Genomic DNA, 11,642 nt, shown 5'->3' on the forward strand with positions numbered 1-11,642 from the left:
TGGAATCAATTTCTATTGCGTCCTGTGCTGCAATCAGAAACCTGGTCTGACACAATGCTGAAAACATAAGAATGCACAGTAGTGACAGGGCTGTTTGAATGACATAGTAGAGAACATTTACAAAGTTATAGTCAGTTATCGCAGATGGTCCTTGTGCACAAAGCAGTCAGGAAATCCTAGTTGTGTGGATTCTGCACACCTGCAGTTTTGGTCTGTACTGGCATGTAAGTGTATGCTTTTGGTTTTGTTTATGCTGCCTGCAGAAGTAAAGCATGAAAGGAAAATATAGATTGCTCAGACAGACATGAACCTTGGGTTTCCTGTCTTGGTCCAGCGAGTGGTGGAGAGGAAGGAACTTAGTGTGCACTGATGTACATGGCTGTCTCAAGTACTGAAATGTGCCGTAGCTGAAAAAGCTTTAGGATGTTGTATAGACTGAGAGTTTAAATTATCAAATCACTTTCAGATGCTTTTTGTAAAACTGAGAGGAGAGCTGTATCTTGCTTTTACTTATTATTAGACTGTTGTGTTAAATGACAGTGAATTACTATTTAGTAATAAAATTAAAGTTTTCATTTCTCAGAGTCATCGTAGGTAGGCCCTCAATGAGCTGTATGATATTGCTGCAGCCTCTAACAGGCACAATCTGTCCAAAATTACTTGTTGCAGGGTGTGGACCCTAAATGTTGCATATTTCGTGTCTATTTTCTAAAGAAGTTATTTCCCTCATTTCAAGTTTCACAAAGTTACCAGATTTTGAATGAACTTAAAATTCTATCTTCATTAGAGGTTTGGTTTGTTTTCCCCTCCCGTTATAGAAAGTAAATGAGTTTACCATTTAAGTTTTGCTTTCACTATCTTCAAAAATATGTTTAAACACTTGACTAGGTACAATCTCTGTGCTCCCCATTGTTTGTGTTCCATGAGACACTCCAAAACACTCATGTGGTGAGGGAAGCTGTTCAATGCAGTAGCTCTGGCTGTAGCCTTGCATACTTTTAAAGAAAACATAGTTATAAATAACAGTAGAAAGAAAACTTTTCCTGTTCTTGTTTCCCTAGGAAGATGTTGATATTCCCAGTAGGCGAGCTCTCATTACTGGTGCTACAGGACTTCTTGGCAGAGCTGTGTTTAAAGAATTCAATGAAAATAATTGGAATGCAGTTGGCTGCGGATACAGGAGAGCTCAGCCCAGATTTGAACAGATAAATCTTCTGGACTCTGTTGCAGTTCATGACATTATCCATGATTTTCAGGTAAGTTCCTGGAGTGTGAAGTAGGTTACTATATACATCTAGTACTCAGTTGACAGTGCTCTTCTGATACTGAGTTTATGTGACTGTAGTAGGGCAATGCTTTGGTGGAGTCCTGAAAGATGTGTCGCTGCCTTTGCTGCCACATCTGAAGGTCAGTTTGCTCTGCAGATACCCAGTTCTAAGCTCTGCTGTCATCACCAGAGACAGGTAACAGATGGATATGTCGGCACATTTGCACTGGTAGTTGGACAAAAAAGATAGTTAGTTAGTGGCAGAGCAGTATGAAGTAGTTCTTTTGGAGAACACTTGAGTACAACAGCAGTAACTCTTTGTCCAGTGTGCAGTGCAGGAAGATGTTCGGTTTTTTCAATCTGATTTGCAAGAGGAACCTGAAACGCGTTATGCAGGGTGCCAGTCTATCAAATGGCTTTAAATATCTTATTATTGATCTGCATATGTCAAATAAGCTATGTGGAAATGGCTTATCTAGAAATGTTAAGTACAATTATGTGTGTGTGAGATACATATTATTATCATTTATATTACTGTACAGAGTTTAAAAGAAAAAAACCCAGCAACTTTAGTCTTGCTTTAAAATTGAAGGTACTAAAGATCACAGTTGCAAAATTAGTGATCAGGTTTTTTGGCATCTAAAAGCAGCATGGTTCTGTTTTACTTCCTAAGGAAAACATGCTTCTCAGAACACAATGCTTACAAATAATGCTACTGCTTTTCTTACTTCTCACAACTTAGTGAAATGCCTCTTTGCCCAAGGGAGTTCATGGCTAGAGCTAGGATACAGCTGCAATCTCTTGACAATGTTTGTTGTTTAAAATTAGTCTTTAATTTCCAGCCTCATGTTATAGTGCACTGTGCTGCTGAAAGAAGGCCAGATGTTGTAGAAAACCAACCAGAAGCTGCTTCTCAGCTCAATGTGGCTGCTTCAGGGAACTTAGCAAAAGAGGCAGGTAAGGAGACCATCTAATGGATTTGGTTTCTTCTTAAAATGCTGCATTTACTTATACAGGGACATAAATAGGAGTAAGTTATTCCAAGTGCTAATGTCACTTTTGCAATCGGTGTGCTGTCAGCCTGTTTTCTGTAAGGGTAGCATGCGTGTCTGCTGAACAGACAAAGCAGCAGGAATGAGCTGGGCTAGATGAGGTCCTTCAGAGATTTGTTTAAAGGTTTATTGGGATTCCAGACAAGCCATGGGTTAAAATAGACCATATAAACATTTTCTTCCTAGCTGGAGTTGGAGCATTTCTGATCTACATTAGTACAGACTACGTGTTTGATGGAACAAGCCCTCCTTATAGAGAGACTGATGTACCAAATCCCCTGAATTTATATGGTAAAACCAAACTGGAGGGTGAAAAGGCAGTCCTGGAAAATAATGAAGGTAAGAATACACTCACATTTTGAATAGAGGCTTTCTATTTAGTTGTATATTATCTTAGCAGACTCATAAATCAGTGGTAAAGTTGCAAAACCATGGAAACAAGATTTAGAAAAGAATGTGCTCATGAGCCATTCCTATTGCTTACAGGTTGACTAAAGCTTTATTTCTTACTTGTTCTGATCATCATTTGTGTTACTAGTCTCTGCTGGTGGATGTTCACAAGCCTTTGTCTGCTGTGAATCAGTTACTCCAAAGGAAAGATAAAATACATCATCAGTGTATTGTAAGGGCACAAGCTTTACCATGCTTTGTATGCAGCTGCTGTTACTTGCATTACAATTGTTCTAAACGTACTTTTACTTAAAGAGGAAAATGGACTTGTGGTTCAATAATAATGCAGATAAAATTAACATAGGCCTTTTTTGTAGGCTCTTGGTTTTCTTGCTGATCTCCTGGTTTGCTCTCCTACGTAAGCCATCAGGCCATTCATTTTATTTTTACCCACCTACCTCACCATACACATCAGATTCCTGCTTGTAACACTTTCTAAAGAGTTAGTAACATATTTCTGGTTTTAAGCAACTAAATATTTATTTAGTTAGTTATTATTTAAGTCTTTTATTAATGAAAATTGGTATTCAAAATATACAAATGTAATTTAAAAACTTCTACCTAATCAGGAGAAAAAAAGCTTGGGACTGAACACGTTCCCTTGCATTTAAAACTCATTTCTTGTCTGAAACAGAGGTTTGGCTCTTCCTTGTTAGTATGCTGACAGTTTCCATTTACAGATTCTAAGGAAAGAAGCATTTGTATTTTCTCAAAGAATTTGAAGAAAATAATCTCAGTGCACTTGCAGAAGAGGCTTCTGATATGTTAATATGACACTGTGATTCTCTTCTGCCTAACCAGAGAATGGAACAATTGATAGATTAGTGTGATGGTCTTTCAGTAAGTAAATATACACTCAATTGGAAAATGATGGGCATTAATATAGCTGTGTCATTACTACTAAGAAATAGACTTTCTAAAAAACATTTTGATAGAAGTCTTGTTTAAGTAAAAATAGAAAGTTGTTCACCCCACCTATTACTGAAATATCACCTCTCAATTTGACTGTGATGCTGTTTGCTCCTTCTTCTAGATTGGTAATGAAAATAAGACTGCACCAAATTCAAGTATGTGTGGGTAACTTGCTAGATCCCAACCCCAACTCAGCACTTCAGTTGTGTTTCAAGATCTTTTGAGCATGATCTGTTAGGCAATAGTGGGTTGCAGCAGTGGTATCATTAGCAGAAGGAATTTTGAGATGGTGCTGAGCAAGATGCTTGAAAATGTAAATTCTACTGTTGATAAAAATAATTGTGGAGAAATCTCCACGAATAATTTGGGGGTTTACATACTTTATTTAAAGTATATTTTAGTTTGGTTAGGAAGGGGTGTAAGTTATACTTAGTATATATTTATAAAACTATAAAGTTCCAGTGGGTCATCAGAACCATTGGTAATGAAGCTAATGCTCTCCAAGTCACAGACAGCTCTCTAGAGCTGTGGTATTGTCTTTCTCAAATACTGGATACTTCTAAAGAGATTAAAAATGAGAGCTTTCAAGCAGTATTTAAAGAGAGGAAGAACATATTTGCTGAGCAACCAAACTGTTTTTAGAGCAGCAGGAAATCAGTGTCACGTTCGGGTTTTTAATTGTTTTTCTTGTATAAGTACTTCTGTTTACTTTTCTGTGAGAAAAATTTCTTTTTCTCTTTGTAATGGCTGTAGCATTTCCTACAAATCTGTAAGAATTTCAATGATTTGGTGACTTCCCCTTCTAACTTCTGGACTGACTTTGTTTTGTTTTATTTTGTTTTTCTTCAAGCCAAAATATCTGTGTTACTTTTAATGCTTTTGTCGTAGCCTTCTTGCATTTCCCCTCAGAGAGGCCTTTTGTGTCTTCGTGACTGAGGTAGACTAGTATGATCTATTCCATCATAAAATATCCTTCTCTTTGCACTTGCTTGCTGTTAGTTTAATTTCTCAAATCACTACCTTGAAATTGAATATTGTTCACTACCATATTCTGTGATCCTGTTCCTTATTTGTCAAGCTCTTCATTTATTCCAAGATTCATGCCTTTTTGCCTGGTAGATAATATCCTCCTTGATGCAGGAGACTTCTGCATGCTTGGCAGGAAATCTTTGTCTGTAATTGACATGTGAATATGATGCTTGGTGGGAATTTTTGTTCGAGCTCTTACCCAGGGAGGAGGGGGAGTCCTGCAGTAACTGCATAGCTTGGTTGTTATCTTTGTAAAGTTTATAATCATTGTTCTAACCCAAACAGACCTTCTTTTTTGTCTTGCGGTGTTAATAAAAGCTTGTTGGCTTTCTGGCAATCAACAGCGTAACTCAAAAGAGGTTTATATAAATCTAGTGTTTATAAACTGTTTCAATTGATACAAATAAAAATGATATTCTGAGGGCAAATATATTCATTTTGTGATTTGTGATGCTTAATATCACCAGCATATTTCTTAACATTTCCGTAACACTTCAGGTTATGCTACAGCCTTCGTACTTATTCATAGCAATGTTAATACTTTTGAAATATTCTTTCTTTTAGGTGCTGCAGTACTTAGGATTCCTATCTTGTATGGAGAGGTAGAAAGACTAGAGGAAAGTGCTGTGACTGTTATGTTTGATAAAGTGCAGTTCAGTAATAAGTCTGCCAACATGGACCATTGGCAACAAAGATTTCCTACTAATGTCAAGGATGTAGCAAGTGTTTGCAGACAGCTAGCAGAGAAGAGAATGCTGGTAAGAATATAAAGCAACAAGCCTCTTCAAGGTAAAATAGGTTTGAGTTCTTGGCTTTGTTTCTGAACAGTTGAGAACTGCCTATAACCTGCGTTATTCATTGCATTTGGGAAACACTGGGAGGGAAGAAAGGACTAACTGTAGTCTGCAGTACCCTTACATGACAGCATGTGGGTACTTGAAACAAAACCAAGTGAACTGAGGGGACAGAACCTTCTGCAAATTGTCATGTGTCTTTTAATATATAGGAGAGAAATGCAAATACCTAACTTTCTGAAACAGGCCTTTTACAAATTGCTGGTTTGGACTAAAAAAAACCCCATGGTGGTTGAATGTCACTCTCAAGGATGCCTGTGTTTATTGTAGTAAGAACACTTGGCAGAACCAAGCCACTGGACTTAAATACTTGATTGTGATTATTTATCACAGCGTCTTCAGGTTACCGTCTTTGCAAGATAACAAAACCACCTTTATTTTTCATACATAAAGTCTGGGAAAAAATGGACCATATATGTATGGTGGATATGGTACAATGGGTTTGTCAGAAAGGAATTATATATGGTTTGCAATCTCACATTCAAAATGTATGTGGCACCTTTTGTGTTTGTTTGTTTTTTGGGTAAGTGATTAGTATAGAACAGCAGAGTTCTTCCTTCCCAGCGATTTGACTTTAGGTGGTTGGCTCCCTCCTTTCCCTCCTGTTAATAATTCTACAGAATATAAGGTGTTTGTGAAAAGTCAGACTTGATACATGTAACACCAGTACTTGGTCTCAGTCCCTTTGTTGGGTGTTCTCTGAAAATACATGAGACGCTTCTAGAACATCAGTGAGGTGCTGTAACGTGCCTTTAGAATAGGATTTGCTGGAAGATTGTTCTGCACAATTTTTGCCCAGGGATTAATCTGAGGACTGTCTGGCTGCTGCTTTCTACCTGTGTGTTCTGTTTCTTCTGTAGGACCCATCCATAAGAGGCACATTTCACTGGTCTGGCAACGAACAGATGACTAAGTATGAAATGGCGTGTGCCATTGCAGATGCTTTCAACCTTCCCAGCAGCCACTTGAGACCGGTAAGTGATGTGTTGTTCAGCCTGTAGAAAGATGGATGTTTTATGGTTTCTAGTCATGGGTCTCACTAGCTAGACAAATAAACTTCCTGTTTAGGAACATTGTGTGAGTACACCTGGCACAGTGAGGACCCAGTCAGTCTGTAACCAATTTTGCAGGCTGTAGTATGACAATACTTCTGCAGAACAGTTCCCTTAGGCATGAGCAAGTCCGTATTTTTGTTGAATTTGTGTCCTTAAAAAAGCTTATGGATTGACAGAACATTAACTCAAAGATAGGAATCTCTACGAATCTGTCGATGTCCAGATTTATTTCTGAATACATGCACTTAAGAACTTCAGATCATTTTTGTTCTGCTTGAAATGCCTGTCCTGCAGTTTTATTGATACTTAGAAGTAAGACTACTCTTAATGACATACTGATAATGTTGCGAGAATAACATGTAAGCAAGATTTCATTTATATCCAAAATAAATTCCAAGGATTCTGAATTAGTAAAGGCTGGAACTGAAACGTAGCTTGGAAGATGGAGAGAAAAAGAATGAATTATTTCTGTGCAAATCTATTTCCCTTCAGGTATATTGATCAAGACACTGTTCTGTCAATATTTTAAAGAATTTTTAACCTTGTGATTATAATAATAGGGTGAAAATAGGAATAAAATGTAGAAAAGCATGTATGATGAGCAGTAATCAAGTGAGAAGAATTTAACTTAGGACACTTCAGGTCGCTCTGCCTGACATGTCTTATGTTGAAATAAAGTTAACCATAAAACAAAACAAGTAAGTACATGCACCCCCCAAATACAAGACACAAAACAGTTTGAAGGGAGGAGGGAATGTACATGTACAGAAAGCTATGAAGGAAAATTTCTAAATGAGCATATATAAGAATTATTCTTCTGTCATCTCTGATTAGTTATTGGTGTGTTGGGGGGGGGTCTGTTTATTTTTTAGATTACTGATTGTCCAGTTGTGGGTGCTCTTCGTCCGAGGAACGCTCAGTTGGACTGCTCCAAGTTGGAGATGCTGGGGATAGGCCAGAGAACGCCATTTCGAGCTGGGATCAAAGAATCTCTTTGGCCTTTCCTTATTGACAAGAGATGGAGGCAGACAGTCTTCCATTAGTTTGTAACTTTTTTAGTAAAAGTATGGTATGTGGCACTTTTTTAAAAGAAAAAAAAAATAGTTTTGTATGAGTGTTCTTAAATGGTGACATTTATGAATTTTCATTTAATCAGGTAAACATACGGTCTTGCACTAGTGAAGTTGTTAGCCTAAAAAACGTTCAGTGACAAAAACTGAGCCTATTTGATGTCCTGGATCTTTCTTCCCATTCGTACCAGTCTAACTTAATGTCTCTTCCTGGCAGATTATGGTTTTTATCAATCAGTACCATTTGATGCTAAGAATGACTCAGCTCACTTGTAGACTTAATTTTGGCTGAAAAATGTGGTTGATGCTTAAGGTCTGTGCCATTGTTGTATATACCATTTCTCTTCATTAAAAGACTTGGTCAGTTACCACCAAAAATCTGAGGGTTTTGCTTTTAACTCCTGAAGGTGGCGTTCTGCTGAAGTTAAACTGAAGTAAGAGTTGTTCAATGTTCATTTTGCTTGAGCTCTGATCAAACTGTTTTTTAAAAAAGTGAAACTTTATTTTTGCAATTTTCAAGTGGACTTTCTATGCTTGAACTATTTTCGGAATGTTCTGTAACTTGAATGCCCGCAGCTTCATATTTGTACAGTAAGTTGTATGCTTTTGTTTTAATGGTGATATATAAAAGCTAGAAGAAGGTGGGAGGGTGGGGAACAAATAGTTTTGACCTGTTCTTTTGGGAGCTGGGGGATTTTTATTTGGGGGGGTGGATTTTTTTGTATAAAAGCATGAAATATCTTCATCTTTCTCTTGGTTTTGTTTTTTGCTGTATTTGGGATTGTTGAAATTGGTGGAAGATGTTTGTTAGCACATGTGGCACGGAGAGGAAAGGTATTTAAGAATTTATAGCACTGCAGCTTGTTTGCACAGACTGTCAGATCTTGCACTGATGTAGCTTGTTCTGGAACAGCGAAGCATGTATGTTGAAGGTTTGCAGCATAATAATGTAACCACAATAGTCTCATTATAAGCAAATCTTTAAGTCTAGTCCTTAAAGTTGGACTTGGTAGCCAGGTAAAGTGGAGGAAGGTTCTCTGCCTTCTGAAGTTGTAGAATCAACAATATTCTGAGATTGCCAGAGGATTGATGGTAAAACAAGAAAAAGATGCATTTGGGTGATCGTTTATTTTTCTGAGGTTGACATGAGGGGGAGGGGAAGATGTTCAGCTGGGGGGAAAAAAGTGGGGGGAAAAAAAAAAGAGGGGGGATGACAAAAATAGACCAACTGAAGCTCTTCTAAAAGTCAGTTCTGAGTTCAGTCATTTAATTTCCAACTGGCATATGCTAAGAGTTCATAATCCTGATTTTAGTCTGAAGTCCTGATATACACATGGTAACCTATCTCCAAAATGACAATAAATATATACTGCCAGCATGAGAAACAGTTGTTGATTCTTTCTTTATCATCAGGATTTGTTTCTCTGAATCAGAAATATTTGCAATTTTTCCTGAAATCTGTGTGCCCTTTCAGTGATTCCCGCCCTGTCCCCCTTCCCTAATTCAATGACCTATTTCCAGAGTAAGATTAGATTGGATCAGTGTTTCTCTGTCACTGTGCTGCTGCCTTGGGGGTATGTGATCAATGTACGTAGGAGAGAAAAATGAGCCTGAAACATGCTGGGCCTCAGTGCCCGGTCAGGGAGGTTCTGAGCACATCCCCTCCACTTGAAGACAGACGAGTTTTTATTAGATTTGACACCATAGTTTTTTTAAAAATCACAGTAAATTTAAAACTGATATGAAAAATTGGAGATGGTGATAAAAGCCACAAGAAGGGAACAATGAAGGAACCTTGAGGTGGGCAACTGACTTGCTGTTTCATTGTGTGACTTGCCCTTGTTTTCCCTTGGCATACATAATCAGAAGAGACAGTATTTTGTTAAAATCAAGTAGCTAAATAATTCTCTAAGTGTTTGGGTTTGTTTTTTTTTTTTTAATTTCGTTTCCATTTAAAAAATGTGGGGAAAGACATGTCAAAATACATAGTTGGAAGGCAGTGTATGCCAGCGTGGACCTTCAAAGCAAGTCCCGTGGTGTAAGAGGCCGAAACCCTGGCTGTGGCACCAGTCCCATAGACAATCATAGACATTGATTGAGCAGATTTGATGTGCCTTTTCCAACCCCTTCCTATAGTCCTCACACTGCTCCTGGCTCTATCTGTGGTGCCCACATGAAACAACAACCATGGATAATAGCAAGTGGCCTCTTACAAAGCCCAGAAGTCTGTCTGTGACATCCCTGACGTGAGCCCCCAGCTGGCAGCACAGCACATCAGGCCTGCAGATGGGTGCCTCTGCACCTCCCAGAAGAGTCCCCTGCTACCATCACCCATTGCCTCTTCCCAGCTGTAGTTGTTACACAGGGAGCAGGCTGGGCTTCTGTACCCACCTCCAGTGTCTGCTGCTGTGACGGGTCCTTCATCATCAGTCTGCAGAGCTGCAAAGTGGTTCTGCAAGGGCACCTCTAGCTTCAGGGAATGTCGCTTCCAACTGCAGGTCCTGGTGTTGCAAGCTTCCATCCCCCTGCATTATTCCCCCTCCTCCCTTCTCTGTGTGCTACTGGTGGAGGTTTTGGCTGTGGCTCCACTGCAGACTGCGCCTGGAACCAAGTGTTTGTCTCCTTGGCCTCTCTGATGCTTTGCAACTTGCACCGCCTCCCTGGGCACATCGTCTGCAGGCAGGTCTGCTGCCTGGCCCTGTCCCAGGCGAAGGTCTGGGCACCTCCTGCAGACCCAGCTCTGCCGTCAGCCTCCCTCTGCAGTGCTCTGTCTGGGTGGAGGCACTGGCCACCACTGGGGTACATGGTGCAGACACCCCACCCCACTCCTCCCCCCCCCGTCGAAGCTGCAGGCTTTGCTCTCCAGCTAGTGCCCACAGTTCTGCCTTGAGGGTCAGGTAGGATGACGGCCTGTGTAATGTCCCTCCTGTGAGCTGGGTTAGAATTAGGTAAAACAAGTCCCTAAGACAAAGTGGGCTGATGCAGAATAGCTTGTAGCCAAAAGAGCAGATGCCAACAGAAGACAGAGAAATGATTGTAGGTGACTGCAAAGTTGGGTAATGCAGCTGGTGCTTTTCTTAGTCCAGCAGATGTGAGCAAGGTTAAAACGCATGTAGGAGGACAAAGCAGCTCACAAAATTAAGGCATGTTAGCCCCTGGAGCACATGAATGAGGCCAAGCAAAGAGGCAATGCCTTGCTGAAATCAAGGGAACACGCATGGAAAACTCATTGGCACTGCCAAAACCTGCAAGCTCTGTGGACAACTGTGCATGGAAAGAAGCAGGGCAGCTTTAGGTTGCATGTGGGCTCCCAAGGACACTGCCTACATTCAGGACTACTGGCTTCTGGCTCTGAAGATGGAAAGCTTAAGAGGACACAATGGAGTGTCTGGACACACCATGGATAGCAAGCCATCTTGGATTATGGTACCTATAGCTTGGAAGGACTTTGTCCCCAGCAGTACATGGCAGAGACTAAATGGGGGTACTGAGAGGTACAACAAATGTCTCCAGAGCTTCTGACCCTGGGTACTCAGCATTAACCAGGTTTGTCAGCTTAGGGTGGCATGGAAAAAAGAAGTCTCAAACTAGAGATGCAAAGCTCTCAGCCTCTGGTGAGAAGGGGGAGATGACCAGCACGCACATCTAGGTGTCTTCAGTACTGACTGAAGGAGGTTGGACCACAAGGAAACGAGAGGACCTGAGCATGCATGGAAGAGAGTGAACATGGAATAAGCATGGATAAGGGTGATCCATGGGGAAAGGGAGGGTAATGGAGGAGACCTAAGGGTGTGTGGAGGGGAAGGGAACGAACTGAAGGACACGGGGGGCTGCCCTGGCCGTGCTACTGCACCGAGTCCTTCTTTCCTGCCCCCCAATGCCCCTTCCCCACTCCCTTGCCTCATTTTCTGCACCGAAACCCCTGAAGGCCTCAGCCCCGGTACAACCCCCCC

At 40.3% G+C, this 11,642-nt stretch overlaps 1 protein-coding gene across 1 annotated transcript; it reads left to right on the plus strand.

The window, feature by feature from the left end:
* Positions 1–1,061: 1,061 nt before the first annotated feature.
* Positions 1,062–8,154, plus strand: MAT2B (methionine adenosyltransferase II, beta; the record flags this gene model as incomplete). Its single annotated transcript, XM_010017984.1, has 6 exons — positions 1,062–1,256; positions 2,110–2,224; positions 2,506–2,658; positions 5,275–5,468; positions 6,425–6,538; positions 7,492–8,154. Coding segments are annotated over 6 exons (942 nt in total), but the record flags the coding sequence as incomplete, so codon positions are not given.
* Between the last annotated feature and the right edge of the window lie 3,488 nt (positions 8,155–11,642).

The sequence above is a fragment of the Nestor notabilis genome, unplaced genomic scaffold (assembly GCF_000696875.1).
Source record: "Nestor notabilis isolate BGI_N333 unplaced genomic scaffold, ASM69687v1 scaffold36010, whole genome shotgun sequence".
NCBI lineage: Eukaryota > Metazoa > Chordata > Aves > Psittaciformes > Psittacidae > Nestor > Nestor notabilis.